This window comes from Pelodiscus sinensis, chromosome 5 (genome assembly GCF_052426305.1).
Source record: "Pelodiscus sinensis isolate ZL-2025 chromosome 5, ASM5242630v1, whole genome shotgun sequence".
NCBI classification, from domain to species: domain Eukaryota; kingdom Metazoa; phylum Chordata; order Testudines; family Trionychidae; genus Pelodiscus; species Pelodiscus sinensis.
This window is the reverse complement of record NC_143056.1, coordinates 133,047,614-133,068,026: the sequence shown is the minus strand read 5'-3', so window position 1 is coordinate 133,068,026 and position 20,413 is coordinate 133,047,614. Positions and strand designations below refer to the sequence as shown.

Genomic DNA, 20,413 nt, shown 5'->3' with positions numbered 1-20,413 from the left:
CATTGAAGTCGGCACTTTTCCTTCAGTAGCTGGGTTTTCATCCTGACAAGTATAAATGCTGTTTTCAGATGCCAAAAACCTTCATTAGCCCAGTGAGAAAGCTTTTTCCTCAACTGATATGATGAAGCACAGAGCTGATGTAGTCCAACGTGGGTATAACAATTAAGACTCCATCTTGAGGCAAGAAAAAAAAATCTTCCTGAGATGAGTTTCACCCTGATTTTCTCATAGCAGACTCATAAATTGCCATTGGCTGTCGAGACTAGTGAACAGGAGTGTCCTTGTGTGTGTGGGGGGGGGGGAGCGGGAAGGTCTGATTGATCTACGTGTCCATGTACTGGTGGGTGCATTGTATAGCACCAGCAAAAAGACCAGCTGTGAACATCGGGCTCTGTGAACCAAGTCCTCCCCTGAACTTGTCTTGTGTCCGTTAAGAAACTGACCATCTTTTTTCTTCCCTTATTCCATTAGAGCAAAAGAATAGGTTGCCAGATCCATCCACCTGCCCACAACCCTGTAGCTGCCCAATCTCATCTCAGAGGAGATGGAAGAGGGAAACCACTCAGAAGCAACAGAGTTTATTTTCTCAGGACTGATGGATCATCCAGAGCTACAGGTCCCTCTATTTTGGGTGTTCCTACTGATTTATGTTGTCACTCTAGTGGGGAACGGGGGGATGATCTTGTTAATCACAGTTGACTTGCAACTCCACACCCCCATGTACATTTTCCTGCGGAATTTGTCTGTCTTTGATATCTGCTATTCCACAGTCATTGCCCCTAAGATGCTGCTGGACTTCTTAGCTGAGAGGAAAAGCATTTCTCGCACTGCCTGTGCTGTGCAAATGTATTTCTCTCTCTGTCTTGCAGATATTGAGTGTCTCTTGCTGGCTGTGATGGCGTACGACCGTTACGTGGCCATTTGTAACCCACTGCTCTATAGAGTCACCATGTCCAGTCAGTTTTGTAACCAGCTCATGGTTGGGCTGTGTGCTGTGGGGTTGGTGGATTCTCTGACACACACATGTCTAACATTTCGACTGTCATTCTGCCGCTCCAATATTCTCAATCATTTCTGCTGTGACATCCCCCCATTGCTAGCGCTCTCCTGCTCTGACACCCACATCAATGAGATTGTGGTGTTTACCTTAAGTGGCTGCATTTTTGTCGGAAGCTTTGTGATCATTCTTCTCTCCTACTTCTATATCATTGCCACCATCTTGCGGATTCACTCCTCCAAAGGCCGGCGCAAAGCTTTCTCCACCTGCGCTTCCCACTTGTGCGCAGTGGGCATGTTCCATGGCACCCAACTCTTCATGTATTTGCGACCCACCTCTAGCTACTCCATGGACACCGACAAAATCGCCTCCGTGTTCTACACAGTGGTGATCTCCATGTTGAACCCCATCGTCTACAGCCTGAGGAACACGGAGGTGAAGGACGCGCTGCACAAAATCATCAAAAGACTCCTAGGAAAGTCTTGAACTTCTTTAAGAGTGTACTAGTTTAATTTTGGGGAGTGGAAACAAGTGAATTTCATTTCTAGCCCACTGCAACGTCATTGCACACATCCCATGGCAGCATTGTTCATTATCAGGTTGTCATTTTTATTAATTTGCTTGTATTCCAACAAAGAGAGCAGGCTCCAACTGAGATCTGGGCTTCATTAGGCCACTGCAAAATTCAAAGAGTTGCCTGTTTCACATGTGTGAGCATAACAATATATGTCATGTGCTTTGAAAGCATGGAGCTGCTTGTATTGGGGAACATTTTATTGGATTGAGACAAGGAGGGGAGCACATCTATCCTCTTTGGAGCAGGGTTGGATTTATTGTGCAGTTGCATGTATGACGTGTGTAATGTTTATGGCAGAACCAAAGGGACTTTGCACCCACCCCTCATATTCTGTTGCTCCTTATCTGTTCCAGGGGGTCATAGGCTATGTGTACACTTGCATGATTTTCCGGAAATGCTTTTAACGGAAAAGTTTTCCATTAAAAGCATTTTCAGAAAAGTGCGTCTAGATTGGCAGGACGCTTTTCCGGAAAAGCACTTTTTGCGGAAAAGCGTCCATGGCCAATCTAGACGCACTTTTCCGCAAAAAAACCCCGATCGTCATTTTCGCGATCGGGACTTTTTTGCGGAAAACACTATTGTGCTGTCTACACTGGCCCTTTTCCGGAACAGTTTTCCGGAAAAAGACTTTTGCCCGAATGGGAGCAGCATAGTTTTTCCGGAAAAGCACTGATGATTTTATATTAGATCATTAGTGCTTTTCCGGAAATTCAAGCGGCCAGTGTAGACAGCTGGCAAGTTTTTCCGGAAAAGCGGCTGATTTTCTGGAACAACTTGCCAGTGTAGACACAGCCATAGAGATTGTCAGCTGGTTTGTGTCCATGCCTGAGGAGGAGAAAGGTGAGTTCTCTCACAATGGCCTGTATTTTAAGTTAAGGGAACAACAAAAGAAGAAACAGCAAGGTTGTTACTTTCAAGAGAGAGCATGGTGTGGGTACATCTACACTGCATGCTTATTTCAAAAAAGCTATTCTGGAATACTTATTCTAGGGTTACCGTATTTGAACTTTCAAAAAAGCGGACACTCCTGAGAGTGTATCTGTATCAGTATGTACCAATTCACGTTGTATTCATGTGTTACAATATACAACACATTAATACAACATGAGTTGGAAGATACTGATACAGATACACTCCATCTCAGGAGCGTCCTCTTTTTTGAAAGTACAAATATGGCAACCCTAGTTATTCTGAAATAGCTTATTTCAAAATAGCACGTCTACACTGCAGGGAAGCCTCAAAATTAGTCCGAGGCAGGTTTCCCTGATGTAGATGTGCTTTCTCGATTTACAGCCCCAGGAGGCTCAACTTAGAATGAGGGGCTATTTCAAAATACAACAGTGGAGCATCTACACACATCTTATTTTGAAATAGCTATTTCAGAATAGTCATTATTCCTCGTAGAATGAGGTTTACAGATTTTGGAATAAGCCATCCATTATTTTGAAATTACTTTGAAAGAAAGGAATGGCTGTGTAGACGCACTCATAGTTATTTCAAAATAACACCAGTTATCTTGAAATACAGCTGCTACGTCTAGACTGGCATGATTTTCCGCAAATGCTTTTAACGGAAAACTTTTCCGTTAAAAGCATTTGAGGAAAAGAGCGTCCAGATTGGCACGGATGCTTTTCCGCAAAAGCACTTTTTGCAGAAAAGCATCCGTGCCAATCTAGACGCGCTTTTCCGCAAAAAAGCCCAGATCGCCATTTTTGCGATCGGGGCTTTTTTGCGCAAAACAAATCTGAGCTGTCTACACTGGCCCTTTTGCGCAAAAGCTTTGCGCAAAAGGACTTTTGCCCAAATTGGAGCAGCACAGTATTTCCAGAAGAAGCACTGATTTCTTACATGAGATTGTCAGTGTTCTTGCGGAAATTCAAGCGGCCAGTGTAGACAGCTGGCAAGTTTTTCTGCAAAAGCTGCTTTTGCGGAAAAATTTGCCAGTCTAGACACAGCCGTGCAGTGTAGATGCACCCCATGAAAGTCTGCACTGAGAAAGCTCTGAGAGGGTTAGATTTCTCTGCCATATGAATTAAACAGATGGGAAAATGTACATGAGACACACAATATGTGCACCACATCAGCTATGAGTTTCCCCCTTGAATCTGTTGGAAAGTATTACAGACTCTGAAGAATAGGGATTGTGGGAATGGTATGGCTCAGGGGACTGTGAGTGAGGAATGGATAAAACTGGGTGATTTCCTGATTTTCCAGTTCATTGCTGTTACAAATATTTGTAAAAAGAATTCAGTGCAACCAGATCCACACCTAAAGGTGATGTTTGGCAAATTTAAAACATTCACCAACATTTCCTTCGGGGTTGACGGAAATACTTAACATGGCCAGAAACTGACCATTTCCTTTCCTTCCTGGGGAATTTTCAATATGAAAGCAAAGACAATAAAGGTCTATATGGACAAAATGGATGGAGGTGGAAGAGGTATTGATGCTGCTGCTTCCATTGTAGAGTTTAACTCAGGCCTTGTCTATATTTCCAGGAAGATTGATACTCCAAAGATCAATCTTTCAGGGTTCAATTAACAGGTCTAGTAAAGGCTCGCTCAATTGAACACTGATGTTACCCCCATTAACCCTGGTGCACGTTGGAGTCATGAGGAGTAAGGGAACTTGATGGGAAAGTTTCTCCTGTTGACCTCCTGCAGGGGGGCCACCCCAGAAATTCAGCTTACGGTACGTTGACTCCAGCTACATAATTCTCGTAGATGCAGCTGTGCAACTTAAGTAAAATTTCTGGCTTAGTGTAGACCTGGCCTCTGTGATAGAGCACTCATATGGGATGTAGGAAGACACATTTGAATCTCTTGCCAGTCTGATGTAGAGAAAACATTTGAAAGTGTGTCTCACGCATTGCTGGACAATGCCGTGGTGAGTGGGCTATTTTCTGTCCTCGATCTTTTTCTAAGCTGGACTCCTGCAATTCTTTATGTCATTCTAAGCTATGCCACATTGATTCAATGGTGCTTTGTTGATGGAAGAGTTATGTAACTGAAGCACAGAGCCTTTGAATTTCACCGTCCTTTCTATATCTTGGTACCAAAGGGCTACTGTAGTGGAGCCTCACAACTCTCAGATTGGATGATTTACCTTCTATAGCCAGCATTAGCAAATTCATAAAATGCTCCAGTATTTGCTTATGCTGAAAGTAAAGGAGATAGATACCTCACTCTCAGGCTCCCGAATAATTCCATTCACTATAACTAAAAATTAAAAGATGACCATTTGTATTAGCAATTTCATTTTTATTTTCCATGTTCAATGATGAAGAATTGAAGACATTGCTTTAAGAATGTTGGAGTTGTTTGACATAAGAAAATCTTCTAGTCTGTATGTTATTGCCAATTCTCAGTGGAACTCTCTGGAGGTGGTGTTTTCAGAAGCATTCACTGATTCAGGGTGCTAGTTGCAATAAATTCACCCTGTTGGATCGATCGATCACTGCCCCATTGATCTGACCCATAGCAAAGACACAATCTAAGGCTCTATATACTCAATGGTCTTCCTTCTTATGGAAATAGAGGAACAGTTGTATAAAACCTATGTGTAAGGGTATGTCTACACTAGCCCCCTAGTTCGAACTAGGGAGGCTAATGTAGGCACTCGAGCTTGCAAATGAAATCCAGGATTTAAATATCCCAGGCTTTATTTTCATGTTCCTGTCCAGTCGCCATTTTTAAATGCCACTAGTCCGGACAGACTGCCCGCGGCTTCACGCGGCAGTTAAACGGTAATTCAAACTAAGTCCTTAGTTTCAATTACCTGCTACACCTCATTCCAGGAGGAGTAACAGGTAATTCAAAGTAAGGACTTAGTTCAAATTACCATTTAACTGCCGCGTGTAGCCGCGGACAGTTAGTCCGGACTAGTGGCATTTAAAAATGGCGACTGGACAGGAACATGAAAATAAAGCCTGGGATATTTAAATCCCGGATTTCATTTGCAAGCTCGAGTGCCTACATTAGCCTCCTTAATTCGAACTAGGGGGCTAGTGTAGACATATCCTAATAGAGTTGCAATCCAGCCCCAACCTCTGAAGAAGGTTGTATTGCAACCTTCTTCAGATTCACCCTTGTGTGTCTCACGCATGATGGAAGGTATCTCTCACAGTCTGCAGTACTGACTTTTTAACTACTCAAGGAAACTTTGTCAATTCCCATTTTGAAGGTATACTGTAAATTGCATGATCTACCCGCAGATTATTCCACGTTTAACTGGAAAGCCAATTACATGATCTTTCTTCCTGACACAGTCTCAGATGTCAAGCTATTGCAAAAGACTCCTTTAATTTCAATCCACCTGCTACTTCTTAAAATTAAAGAGGGCAACTATAGGCAAATAAATGTATGCTCATCCTCTTTTGCAAGATGACAATACATTTTGTACAAAGCATGCCTCATGAAGTGTATTTGAAAACTCATAATCTGCTGATCATCATTGTTCTGGTAAAAAGTGTGTGGCAACATTATATGTAAAGTTATTGGATTCTACTGTATAACATTATTGTCCTGTGAAACAAACAAACAAACAAATACCCCAGCTAAGGGCAAACAAAATCAAATAATATATTTAAGAGGCCATTCCTGGGCAAAAAGTAGGAAGTATGCAAGAAATTTACCAACAGCTGGGGTCTCTATCTCCATGTCTCTATCTCTATGTCTCTGGGCTCTGCTCTGGCAGTTTTGTGAACATCAGATTTTGTCACCTGACCCTCAGTTGAGAGGATTCTTATGAAAGAGACATGACTATAAGAGGAGAAGGCAAATTCACCAAACCGTACTCTGCCTCCTTTTCTCTCTGTTCAAGGCACCAACACCTTCCGAGGGAAACAGATGCAGCAGGTTTTGGCTGAAAGGCATCCAGTCAGTAAGACTGCAAAAGCAGGTGATGAAAGAAATCTTTGCTTTGAATTCACTTTGCTTGCTAATCTAGTTATTAGTTGCATTTTACCTTATATTTCTTTGTAACCAATTCTGACTTTTATACCTCATGACACGCAAACACTTCACATCTTTCTTTCTGTGGTGAATAAAGGTGTTTTCTTGTTTTATCTAAGCCAGTGTGGTTTTGTATTGAAATATTTGGGAACTTCTACTTGAGAACAGGATTTAGAACATAAGAACATAACATAAGAACATAAGAACGGCCGTACTGGGTCAGACCAAAGGTCCATCTAGCCCAGTAGCCTGCCTGCCGACAGTGGCCAGCACCAGGTGCACCAGAGAGGGTGGACCGAAGACAATGATCAGACGATTTGTCTCCTGCCATCCCTTTCCAGGCTCTGACAAACATTGGCCAAGGACACCATTTTATCCCCTGGCTAATAGCCTTTTATGGACCTAACCTCCATGAAATTATCTAGCTTCTCTTTAAACTCTATTATAGTCCTAGCCTTCACAGCCTCCTCTGGCAAGGAGTTCCACAGGTTGACTACACGCTGTGTGAAGAAGAACTTTCTTTTATTAGTTTTAAACCTGCTACCCATTAATTTCATTTGGTGTTCTCTAGTTCTTCTATTTAGGGAACTAATAAATAACTTTTCTTTATTTTCCCTCTCCACACCACTTAGGATTTTATATACCTCTATCATATCACCCCTCAGTCTCCTCTTTTCTAAACTGAAAAGTCCCAGTCGCTTTAACCTCTCCTCATATGGGATCCGTTTCAAACCCCTAATCATTTTAGTTGCCCTTTTCTGAACGCTTTCCAAGGCCAAAATATTTTTTTGAGGTGAGGAGACCACATCTGTACACAGTATTCAAGATGTGGGCGTACCATAGTTTTATATAGGGACAGTAAGGGTACGTCTAAACTACATGGCTCCCTTGACGGGGCCATGTAGATTTGTTTTTTTGGCTAAGGCAAATGAAGCCGCGATTTAAATGATCGCGGCTTCATTTAAATTTACATGGCTGCCGCACTGAGCCGACAAACAGCTGAGGAATAACGAGGAATAACGGGGCTGCCGACAAAGGCCTTTGATGTCGGCAGGGGAGTGTCCAGACTAGCGCGCTGAGCCGACAAACAGCTGATCAGCTGTTTGTCAGCTCAGCGCGGCAGCCATGTAAATGTAAATGAAGCCGCGATCATTTAAATTGCTGCTTCATTTGCCTTTGTCTATCTGTCTAATCTACATGGCTCCATCGATAGAGCCATGTAGTCTAAACACAGCCTAAGCTATTCTGTGTCTTATTTTCTATCCCTTTCTTAATAATTCCTAGAAAGAGTTTATGAGAGTTGGAAGTATCCATTAATTCCAATAATTCCTTGAAAGAGTTTATATGAGTTGGAATTATCTATTATCCAGGAGGGTGCTGGACAGTACCGGACACACATTCATTCAGCATCACTAGGCCCTGTGACATAGACATTAGTGCTCTGTGCTGTCATACTGAAAAGCAGTGTGGGATGCACTTCTTCATGAATCTGTCCCAGAGCCTTAAGTGCGTGTACCTCATATAGCCCTTATGCCTCAAATAAAACGCCAAACAGGGATTCATCCAGGTGAACACATACGGGGAGATTTCAGCAAATCCAGTAATGTGCCTGAACCACTATTGCTTACTGCTTGAATTTTAGCAACCAAGCTAACAGGCCCAAAATAGGCCTAGACAGCATGGCCAAGTCAGGGAGCAGGAAGAAGGGGAGTTTGGGTGCCACGGAGAGGGCAGCTTGACCCTGCATCCTTCCTGAGGCCCAAATCTCTAGTGAAATCACTGAGCTATACAGTAAGAAAAACAGGAAGTTTGTCTAAACGCCCTAAGACATAGATCTGTCAGGGCCCCCAAGCATGGTGTCTCTGAAAAAGAAAAAAACGTACCCGGTGAAAGTGATGATCAGAAGAAAACCTCCTGCCTAACCTTTAAAAAGTGCTTGCCTAACTAGCTTTTGAGTGACATGTTATTGTACCACTAATGGATAAAGAGGGAAGGAAAGTTTGAGTTGGGGGCGACAATTTTGGCAACACTTGGAGGGATGCCTCGAGGACTCCTTGAGGACTCTTCACATCTGGACGCATTTTCGTCCCCACTGGCAGACGGAAAACTGGCCATCGGAAGACTGCTCGGTGTCACTCAAAAGCCACACTCAACTTCAGTAATTATCAAGGGTGGGGGTGTTTTACTAACCTGTTGCAGATGTGTATAAGTGCTTGAGACTAAGTAAAGTTTAGCTTTAAGTGAAAACACTCTTGTGTTGTCCTGTTTGTACCATCCATTTATCGGTTGGACGACTGTGTCTCCCCTGAATTATTTCCTGATACCACCTCACTGAGAGTAAAAGTTACCAAGAGTTTTGGGTTGAAAGAACCCCATGTAACAAAGAGGACAAAGAAGTGTGGAGAACTGGACATGTGAAATAGTCACAGTAGCACATAGCGTTGATAACCTCTAGCTCTCAAATCAATTTACAGAGGTGTGTTAATTTCAAAGCATCCTTTTTGAAAATAGCGTTCTTGAGACAGAAGGAGTTAAAGGGATATGTCCAAAAATCTCTGGTGGTGGAGGAGCAGGATTGAGAGCAGAGCCCAAATCGTATGCACAAGGGTCTGGTTTCCCTTTACGCTACATGTGTTGTGTGATGGTGTGATTCTGAGTAAGGCAGTATCAGTGTGACTCCAGATTAATTCTGCTGATATTAGTCACATTCTTCTGGAGTTATACAGGGTGACTCTGAGAAGATCCTGGCCCATGGTATCTATGCCAATGAGTTTTGGAGATCTGACCAACAAAAGAAGTTTAACACATTCCCATCTTTGAACATATTAAAAAGCCCTTACGGGAGATGCAGCACTCCATACCAGCTGATGCTCTGGCCTGCTGGGTTCCATTTGCACAAGGAAAGCCATGGCAACTACAGTAATTGCATAGGCTCTGCACAGCTGTTCTCCTGGGAGCAAAGATGCCACAGCCAGCAAATCTCAAAGCCATCAAAGCGCAATTTGACTTCAGGGGCAGCAGAAGTGAAATTGCACTTAGATGACTTTGGGAGTTATTATTCTAGAGAATGTGGGCATGGAGAGCAACCAGGGAAAGTTTGGACTCTAAGTTTCATTCTAGGGTCCTTCTCCTTGAAGGTGAAGGGGGAGAAAGCAAAGTGGTGCCACCATGACATGAGTTCAGAGGTCATTTTCAGTGCATTTTGGCCTTTAATTGAAATGACAGTGAGCCTTTTACGGGAAGGAAGGAATAATCCCGAGAGGAGACATTTTAATTTTTCTGAATGTATTGACCAGTAAAAAAGGGAGAGTTTTAGCAAGGGAGGGAGAGGAGGGACAGCAAAGAAGAGAAAAGTACCCTTAAGAGGCAGGAGAAAATCTTTCCCATCGAGTCAAGGAATGTCTACATGGAAGTCACCACAATGACTTAGCTAAGGAACGGACCCAGAGCCAAAATGCAGACACCCTCCCCATTGATACAAGTGGGTTTCCATCCGTATGATTATTCCACATCTCCGAAAGGCAGGAGCTATGTGAATGGAAAAATTGCACTGAGGGTTAGGGCAACCCACCTGCTTCCCACAAGGTGTGAAAAGTTTCTCGGCCTGGTGTGACACAACTTGGTTGATGTAATTTTTGAGCATGCACCAGACCTCAGAGAAGGTAGCTACACTAATTGGGAAATCTACTCTTATTTCCCTACCAGGGCAGCAGTATCTCCATCAGTTAGTTTTGTTCAGGTTAGCTGGAAATAGTCCAGCTGTCCCTGATCCCCACCAGAGTTTACTCTGAACTCACGATCAAGCTGTGCGTGGGCCATGGGTAGTGTGTGTGTGTGTGTGTTTGGTGCGCAGCCTGCATGTGCATACTGTGAGGGTATGGTGACGTTGAATGTTGAGTGTAGGCATGTGTGTGTCCTTACCCTGAACAACGCTCAGGCAGGTGCCCCTCTCCTCTCTGCCCCCCTCTCCACTGGTGATGGCCTCTTTACCTTAAATCAGGCCTGGCCAACACAGCTCATGCAGGAAGATTCAGCCATGGGAGGATGGGTTTTGGCCTCTAGACTTCAGCTCCATGTGGCGGCTCTTCAGCTTTCTGCCCAGTACTTCTGCCAACCCCCTGAATCCTATTCACGCCTCACCCCCCTGGGAACCCTGGAGTCTTGGTTGAGAATCAAAGTATTATAGGCATGATAGCTGTGGTCTGATAGGCTTTGCATGATGGGTAAAAATTTTAAAGAAATTAATGGAGATTGCCTATCTCCTAGAACTAGAAGGGACCTTGAAAGGTCATTGAGTTGAGTCCAGTCTCCTGCCTACACAGCAGGACCAAGTACTATGCTGATGAATTCTTGCCCCCAAATGGCCTCTGCAAGGATTGAACTCTCAACCCAGGGTTTAGCAGGCCAATGCTCATACCACTGAGCTATCCCTCCCCCCCTAGGGTTAAGATAGAATAATGGTGTGTCAATCTGATCATGTGACACAGCCCCCTTGAGAAAGCAGACAACATAAAACGTGTTCTTCACACTGTCATTTTCAACTGACTTTTTATTTACAACGTACAACCCTGTCTATATTATTTGGAACCTCGTGGTTTTCTTCGCACACTAGCTTGAACGATGATTTGATAAACAGAGTGAGCCACTCTGTACCATAGTGAGACCCACCACCACAGTGCCACCTGCTGGTTATGCTGGGAATTAGCTCAGTGCTGGTTGAGTGAACCACCTTTGGCTGGTGGTTCATGTTTTTGTCTCACCTGCCTCCACAGTGTGTCTCTGGCCCTTATACCAGGGCATCCATCTCTTGGCTCCCTGGTGGGTTCCCAGGTTTGTGTGGGATCCCTCTCCCCCAGACAATCTCCCATCTGGAGCCTGAGCCCTTTCCACCCCCTCTTTTGGGATAGTCTCAGGCGGATTATGGTTCTCTGGCCTCTGTCCCCTTCTCACGGGGCTGTGTTTTTGTATGCCGATATTCTGGTGACAAAGCACTGTCTTCATGTATCCTTTGCCTTGGCCCTCTCCCCTCCTGTCCCTGGCTTAGTCCTTACTTCAGGGCTAGCCTTGGCCTTGCAAGTCCCATTGGGGCACTTTTTCTTAATGCTCCTGACCTCTCCGTGGCCCCAACACATCTGGGACTCCCAGTTATTGTCACACGAGCTCTGCCCCACCATTCTTTCTGTCCGCGTGGGCCCCTCTGCTCTGTCCCAATAGGGACATTCCCTTATCTGATGTCTCTTTCGCCCACTGGTGTAATAGTTCTTTGTTCTCAGCACCAGCCTCCCCGCCATTGGTGCCTGGCCTCCAGAGAGGTCTCTTTGTTCACCTTTGCACCCTTTGAAAGAATCCACTTTGCTGCTCAGTGAGGTGAGTCTCACAGGCCCTCCCATAACATCCCATCTTGCTTTCTCCATTCTCACTTTTTCAACCACTATGCACCACAGTTTGCCCATTCCTCTCTCTATTCCCTTTGTATCAGGAGGGGACCAAGTCTGCCTGCATTCTCCACCGTATATAACGGAGTTATGAGCATGACTCCTGGAGGAAACAAGGACTTAGTGTGCATCTAGACTGGCATGATTTTGAGGAAAAGCGGCCGCTTTTGCGCAAAATCTTGCCACCTGTCTACACTGGCCGCGAGTATTTGCGCAAGAACACTGACTTTGTAATGTACAAAATCAGTGGTTCTTGCGCAAATAGTCTGACGCTCCCGCTCAGGGATAAGCCCTCTTGCGCAAGTATTCTTGCGCAAGAGGACCAGTGTAGACAGCAACCTTAATTTCTTGCGCAAGAAAGCCCAATGGCTAAAATGGCCAATGGATCTTTCTTGTGCAAGAGTGTGTCTACGCTGGCACAGATGCTTTTGCGCAAAAGCAAATCTTTTGTGCAAAGGCACATGCCAGTATAGATGCTCTCTTGCACAAATACTTTTAACGGAAAAACTTTTCCATTAAAATTATTTGGGCAAAATCATGCCAGTCTAGACGCAGCCATAGTGTTTACTGGGCACACACCTGGAGTGTTATATTTGGAAGTTTCCGAATAGCGAGATTGACTGCCCTTGATTGTTTCTACTGTTGCTCAGGGAAGCATGACTTTGTTCTTTTGTGTAATCCCTAGGAAGGGGCTGCAAAGAATGTTCACAGAGTCGATTTTCCACATAATGCAGTCAGATCTTCCAGGCTACAAAGTTGTGGAACAAGGAGGCACCAACATGCCCTGGAACACGGAATAATACCAGCCAAACCTATGCGCCTATGGGAATGTTTTCTGCCATGGTGAAGACAGGAATAGTGTGAACTGGGCCTACCATCTCTCTCCTTGGAACTAGATTATGACCACAATGCCCTACCGCATACACAGCGATGGATTAGTGCATGAGCCCTTCCCTGTGGTGACTTCATCCTTTCATGTCAATCTAACTTTGTAAGAACCACACTTCTGGCATTACTGGGAGATTTTTCTCAGTGGGTGCCTGTGACATGACATAGGTTACAATCTAGGCTAATCAGTGGCTGTGTCACCTCGGTCTGTAACCTTGCATGCCTTGCTGAGGTGCCCTCCACCTGGGCCCCTCACAAACCACCTTCCAGCATGCAAGTCACAGCCTCAGCATCTGTCTGTAACTGCAGCCTGCTAAGGGGGATCCAGGACAGGAGTCAAATTCAGCAGACCCAATTCTCCTCCATCAATGTCTCTCGTTGGATTTGACAGCCCTGCATGCTTGTTCATTAAGGGAGGAGGACAGTACTATATTTTTGGGAGGATATGTCTAATGAAATGGCAAGTTCCCCAGAGGTTGCATCTTTTATGGAATGAAGCAGGTTTCAGCGATGCCCCGTCTTCTTGTATAACATCACTAGAGGGCAGGAGTTTAATGAGGGGGCTGGAGCACATGGCCTATGAGGAGAGGCTGAGGGATTTGGGCTTGTTTAGTCTGCAGAAGAGAAGAGTGAGGGGGGATTTGATAGCAGCCTTCAACTCCCTGAAGGGAGGTTCCAAAGAGGATGGAGAGAGGCTGTTCTCAGTGGTGGCAGATGGCAGGATGAGGAGCAATGGTCTCAAGTTACGGGGAGGGGGGGAGGTCTAGGTTGGAGAGTAGGAAAAACTATTTCTCTAGGAGGGTGGTGAAGCACTGGGATAAGTTCCCTAGGGAGATGGTGGAATCGCCATCCCAAGAGGTTTTTAAGTCCCAGCTTGACAAAGCCCTGGCTGGGATGATTTAGTTGGGGTTGGTCCTGGTTTGGGCAGGGGGCTGGATCGACCTTCTGAGGGTCTCTTCCAGCTCTTGGAATCTATGATTCTATGATTCTAATGCATGATGTCTCTTCCCTAGCTAGACTAGGTTGCTGTCTCTTAGGACAATCTCCAAGGGATTCCTTTAAAACTTGAGTCTTCTGTGTAACAGCATGTTACTCAGCTCTCATAAGCACCTCTGGTTGCATGGTTCCATAGTCTTTAAGCAGTCATAGAATGATAGGGTTGGAAGAGACCTCAGGTCACTGAATCCAACCCCCTGGTATCAGGCCATACCCCCATGGTTTTCTTCCTGGAGGTAATAGGCTTGCAAGATGTGTCATTAAGTCATACAGATCCCTTTTACTGTTGTCCAGTATTATACCACATCACCAGTGGCCTATCCATCATTCCAAGTCCCAGTCAGGGAGCCCAAGCAGAGCAGCTACACATTAACATGTCCATTTAACTCAAGTGCATTCAGTTCTCAGGGATATTTCCCCACAGAATGAGCCTTCATTGATGTTTCGCCTTTACTTCAGGATAAATGGGAGTTCCATCCTAGGAGCCAGCCAGGAGCAGGGTCTCACTGAACTGTCCATGGTGCTGAAGGTCAATTTCCCCAGCCAGGAATTTAATGGAGCTACACTGATTTGCATTAGCTCTCTGGACTATGGATTTCTATGAAGCTATGTCCATTTACACCACCTGGGAACTGGCTCAATGACTTGGTTTAAGTGATGCAGATTTTCTATAGATGTATTATTTCTTCTCTGACCTTTGGATAACAAAGGGCATGGAACCTTTCCCACGAATTCAAACTAGAACCTCTCTTTTAGATAGCCAGCCACTCTTGATTTCAATATGTCACATGATTCTGTCTTGGAGTGATGCACTCTTCACAGTTGAAAAGATGCTCAGATTCACACCAGTTGAAGATCTGGCCCTTTTGTGTCAGCGGATCTATGCTGATTTACATCAGCAGGGAATGTAGCCCAAGGACTCTGATGGGGAGACATCTCATAGACTCATAGACTTTAAGGTCAGAAGGGACCATTATGATCAGCTAGTCTGACCCCCTGCACAGTGCAGGCCACAGAATCTCACCCACCCCTCTTAGAATAATCCTCTCACCTATATCTCAGATATTGAAGCCTTCAAATACTTTGAAGGCCCCAAGATGCAGAGAATCCTCCAGCTGTGATCTGTGCCCCATGCTACAGAGGAAGGTGAAAAACCTCCAGGGCCTCTGCCAATCTACCCTGGAGGAAAATTCCTTCCTGACCCCAAATATGGCGATCAGCTAAACCCTGAGCATGTGGGCAAGACTCACCAGCCAGACACCCAGAAAGTTCTCTATAGTAACTCATAACATCCTTTTACACCAGTTGGGGATGTGGCTCAATGACTCCAGTGAAGAGACATCCATTACACCAGCACAGAATCTGGTCTCATGGGCAGCATCCATGTGATGGTTACCTCTTTAAGAATGTCTATCCATATCAATCTGACTTGAGCATCACTGGTAGGCACAAGCTGAGGAATGTAACAAGTCTAAGGAGACCCCGTCTGTCTCTGTGACATCATTACAAGGCAGGGGAGAATCCACATCTCCTTTTCCTTAGCTTGACAAGGCTGCTAGGCAGGGCAATCTTCACGCAGGAGATTATGGAGGAAGAGCTCATCCCTATTTCAGAAACTATCTGGTACCTGTAGGAAGAGAATTGCTATTTACAAGGCATAAGAGCTGCTGGTGTTATATCTGGGTCCTTACACAAAATAAAGATCCTGGTCATGCAGGACACTGTATTGGTGAGATATCCCCATGGTAGGGCACGGGAACTGAATTGTCCCCTCATTCATGGGGACTGTACTATTTTTCGTTCTTGAATTGCTTCAGGCTATGAAATAAAATGTGTTTGCCAAGAAAGTTGAAAGTTGCTTTTGGCATCGCGGACTGTGAAAATCAAGGGAATAGGGCTCATTTTCAGCATTAGGGATCAGAACTCAATTAACAATGGAGAGCAGATGACTGTGGTCTCCTCTTGAATGTCTATGGGTGTCCAGTGGTCTTCATCCAGCACAATGAATGAATCTATCTGTCCTACATTGGGGAATAAACTAGCATGGGAAGGACATACAATATAAAGGTGTTTGGTGTGTGATGAATAAATAGCTGAATAGCAATTACAGGCAGTCCCCGGGTTACGTACAAGATAGGGACTGTAGGTTTGTTCTTAAGTTGAATCTGTATGTAAGTCGGAACTGGCGTCCAGATTCAGACACTGCTGAAACTGACCGCCAGTTCTGACTTACATACAGAATCAACTTAAGAACCCCAGGCGTCCCCAAGCCAGCTGCTGCTGAAACTGATCAGCAGCTGATTCCAGGAAGCTCGGGGCAGAGCAACTCTGCCTGGGGCTTCCTGTAGTCAGCGCTGGTCAGTTTCAGCAGAAGCTGACTTGGGACGCCTGGGGCAGAGCAGCTGGGGTGCTGCTGGGTTGCTCCAGTAGCGCCGCTCGGTGCTACTGGACCAACCCAGCAGCACCGCATCTGCTCTGCCCCAGGCGTCCTGATTCAGCCGCTGCTGAAACTGACCAGCAGCGGCTGAATCAGGACCTGGGGCAGAGCAGCTGGGGTGCTGCCGGGTTGGTCCAGTAGTGCCCAGAGCGGCGCTGCAGGACCAATCGGCAGCGCCCCAGCTGCTCTGCCCCAGAGTCCAAAACAAAAGCCTGGTCTGCCGGGGGGGGGGAGCACACTAGCTGCGCCCCCCCCCCACCACCCCCAGCAGACCAGGGACACGGGGAGCAGAGCGGCAGACCAGGGGCACTGGAGTAGCTTACGAACGGGGCTTTCTCGCCCCGACCTCCGGGGCGAGAAAGCCCCGTTCGTAAGTGCGGATCCGACATAAGTCGGATCCGCGTAAGTCGGGGACTGCCTGTAGTGTGTTTCAGCTCTACCTTCCAGTGCCTTAAATCCCCAAATTGTCCTTAATGCTCTCTGAAATCTTTTCTTTGAAAATGTTTATTGATGAGAATTTGGATTTTCATTGAAACTAATTTTTTGTCATGGAACTATTTTTTCCATAGGCATTATCAGCTTTCCATCAAAATACCAAACTTCCCTGCTGCCCAGACTAGGTGTGTGGGAATCAGATGATGTTTCAGGAGAGTTCAGCAAAAGGAGACCACCCAGTTTTATGGGGGGTGTAGTACAGCTTGGGAGCCGTTAAAGGGAATGGTGAGATGGAGTATTTGAAAGTTATGTCTGAGATTTTGCCTTCCACACACAACAAAGCAAATTAACTCTTTATAGAAATTGCATCATTTAATAACACTGGAATAGGTGTGGGCCAAATTAATCCCTAGGGTACAAGTTATACTGAGGGTGCTTTGGTTCACTGAGTGTATTAATGAGCTGTTGTATATCTCTGGGCTTAGATATCCCCACTTGGTTCAGGTATCCTGTCCCATAGATCACAGATCTCAGTATAAAACCTCCCAACCACGCCATAGTGGCAGTTTCTGTCAAAGGGGAAACACCACCACATCTCTCTTCTCAGCAGGTACGTGCGATTGTTCTGCATTTCAGTCACATGCTCATACCCAGACCATGGTAACTGCAAAGTGTTAAATTGTTGACCTCTAGCAGTAAGGTCCTCAACTCAGCTCCTACCCCATAGGATAATAGAATGCCCTGTTTACTTTCCATTATGTCCCTTAGGGTATGTCTACACTACCCCGCTAGTTCGAACTAGCGGGGTAATGTATGCATACCGAACTTGCTAATGAAGCCCGGGATTTGAATTTCCCGGGCTTCATTAGCATAAAGCCGGCGCCGCCATTTTTAAAAGCCGGCTAGTGCGAACCCCGTGCCGCGCGGCTACACGCGGCACGGGCTAGATAGTTCGAACTAGGAAGCCATTCCGAACTATCTGTACGCCTCGTGGAACGAGGTGTACAGATAGTTCGAACTAGGTAGCCATTCCGAACTATCTAGCCCGTGCCGCGTGTAGCCGCGCGGCACGGGGTTCGTACTAGCCGGCTTTTAAAAATGGCGGCGCCGGCTTTATGCTAATGAAGCCCGGGAAATTCAAATCCCGGGCTTCATTAGCAAGTTCGGTATGCATACATTACCCCGCTAGTTCGAACTAGCGGGGTAGTGTAGACATACCCTTTGTTCCAATATAAACTAACGGAAATGCCATTTTCACATACCAAAAATCTCAATTAGCAATCCAGCTTTGTCTCAACCCGACATGCCAAGCCACGGAGCTCACCTTCCCCACAGAGGTTAAAAAGATTGACGCTCATGTACTCTCACCCCTTCTTGAACTAAGAAATCACCTCTGCAGTTTGAGATGCTTTTCATCCTGATTCTCTCACACCAGAATCACAAGTCGCTCTTTGCTGCATGGATTAATAAACAGGAAGGTTTGTCTTTTGGGGCATGATTGACCTACATGTATTTATATGTGCACAGTGTCTGCATTGTTCGGCACAACTGGGATGACCATCTGTGAACATCTGGCTCTGTGGAAAAAGCCCTTCTTGGGTCTTATACAGGTGTCCATTATGAAATTGATCTCTATTTTTCTTCACTTACTTCCTTACAGAGAAGGGATAAGTCACCTGAGCCATCTATCTGCCCACATCACTGTAGCTGCCTGATCTCTACTCAGAGGAGATGGAAGAGAGAAATCACTCCATGGTGACTGAATTCATTCTCTCAGGACTGACAGATCGTCCGGAGCTGCAGGTCCCCCTGTTTGGGCTGTTCCTACTGATTTATGTTATCAACCTGCTGGGAAACGGGGGGATGATCTTGTTAATCACAATTGACCCCCAACTCCACACCCCCATGTACTTTTTACTCAGGAATTTGTCTTTCTGTGATCTCTGCTATTCCTCCATAATAGCTCCTAAGTTGTTGCTGAATTTGTTGGATGAGAAGAAAAGCATTTCTTACACTGCCTGTGCTGTGCAAATGTATTTCTTTTACTCTTTTACAGATATTGAGTGCTTCTTGCTGGCTGTGATGGCGTATGACCGTTACGTGGCCATCTGTAACCCGCTGCTCTATAGGGTCACCATGTCCAAGGAATTTTGTAACCAGTTGGTGGCTGGGATTTATACTGTGGGGTTGGTGGATTCAATGATACACACGTGTTGTACATTCCGGCTGTCATTCTGCCGCTCTAATGTCATCAATCATTTCTTCTGTGATATTCCCCCACTGCTGGCGCTCTCCTGCTCTGACACCCGCATCAGTGAGATTTTGTTATTTGTCTTCAGCGGCTGCATTTTAGTGGGCAGCATTGTGACCGTCCTTCTCTCCTACATCTATATCATTGCTACGATATTGCGGATCCCCTCTGCTGAGGGCCGGCACAAAGCCTTCTCCACTTGCGCTTTCCACTTGATTGTGGTACTTATGTTTCACGGCACCCAACTCTTCACGTACTTACGACCCACCTCCAGCTATTCCATGGACAGAGACAAAATGGTCTCCGTGTTCTACACACTGGTCATCCCCATGTTGAACCCCCTCATCTACAGCCTGAGGAACAGGGAAGTGAAGGACGCCCTCAGGAAAGCCATCAATAGACTCCTTACTAATTCTTGAATATTTGTCAGTCCTGTTTTTTGATGGGGAGCAGATACAGGCAAATTCAATTCCCCGTCCATTAGGATGCACAGCCCGTGGTAGTACTGTTCATTGTGAGATTGTCTTTCATTTGTTTGTATTCCAACAAGGCCTGCAGGCCTCCAATGAGATCAGGGCTTCATTACATATTGACCATTGAAAATTCAAGGAGTCACCTTTTTCACACGTGTGAGCATAAAGTGATATGTGATGTGCTTTGAAAGCATGAAACAATTTGTATTGGGATTGCATTGCCTTGACTTGAGCACAGGGGGCACGGAATATATATTCCTCTTCTTTGTAGTGCAATTGGATTCATTGTGCAGTTTCATGTGTGAAATGTGTGATTTTTATGACGGAACTTAAGAAAATGTGCACATCCTTCCGAGACTTTGCAGCCCTATGTGCTGTGTGGGTTTGTGTCGGAGATTGCTCCCTGGCTTGTGTCCATGCCCAAGGAGGAGAAAGGGGAATTCTACCACAAGGGCCTTTATTTTTGGGTAAGGGAACAGAGAAAGGAAGAGCACGTGTAATGTTTCCAAGAGAAAGCACAGTGTATGAGAATCTTCTGTGACAGTGTGCAGTGCATGGAGTACAAAACAGTGTGAGTTTTGTCTACCATATGAATGAAAGAGGAAAAAGCATAATCAACACTTGATATTTATACCACACCAGTGGGTTTGCTATGACTTCTTCCGCTTAGATCTGTTGGAAAGTGCTATAAATTCTGTAGAATAGGCTCAGAGGTAGCTGTGATAGTTACACATTAAAAAAGTAATATGTAATCCAGTAGCACCTTAGGGTATGTCTACACTATACTCAAAATAATACACGCAATTTTCACTACACAAATTGCATATTTTATTTAGATTTTATTTCAAAATAGCGTATTTTGAAATTTGGCACATCTACACGGTGCCAAATTTTGAATAAAGCACTATTTCGAGCCATTTCTTATTCCTTGTGCAACAAGGTTTACCGAGATGGCGGTTTACCACCAGTATC

General features: G+C 45.2%; 2 protein-coding genes across 3 annotated transcripts; both read left to right on the top strand.

Annotated features, from left to right (window-relative positions):
- The first annotated feature begins 544 nt into the window (after window positions 1–544).
- Window positions 545–1,483, top strand: LOC142829352 (olfactory receptor 5AR1-like). Its single transcript, XM_075928841.2, has one exon. It carries the CDS (start codon window positions 545–547, stop codon window positions 1,481–1,483), a length of 939 nt encoding a protein of 312 aa, XP_075784956.1.
- Window positions 1,484–15,811: 14,328 nt separating this feature from the next.
- Window positions 15,812–19,387, top strand: LOC106732906 (olfactory receptor 5AR1-like). 2 transcript variants are annotated; one of them, XM_089778239.1, is made up of 2 exons: window positions 15,812–15,823; window positions 18,458–19,387. In XM_089778239.1, exons 1-2 carry the CDS (start codon window positions 15,812–15,814, stop codon window positions 19,385–19,387), a joined length of 942 nt encoding a protein of 313 aa, XP_089634365.1. The 2 variants fall into 2 exon arrangements, with proteins under 2 accessions (XP_089634365.1, XP_075784740.2); XM_075928625.2 differs by lacking the exon at window positions 15,812–15,823 and adding an exon at window positions 16,774–16,801 and having other exon boundaries at window positions 18,435–19,387.
- The last annotated feature ends 1,026 nt before the right edge of the window (window positions 19,388–20,413 follow it).

Coding starts and splice junctions, on each gene's coding strand:
- LOC142829352 (XM_075928841.2), top strand. CDS start 545: ATGGAAGAGGGAAACCACTCAGAAGCAACAGAGTTTATTTTCTCAGGA.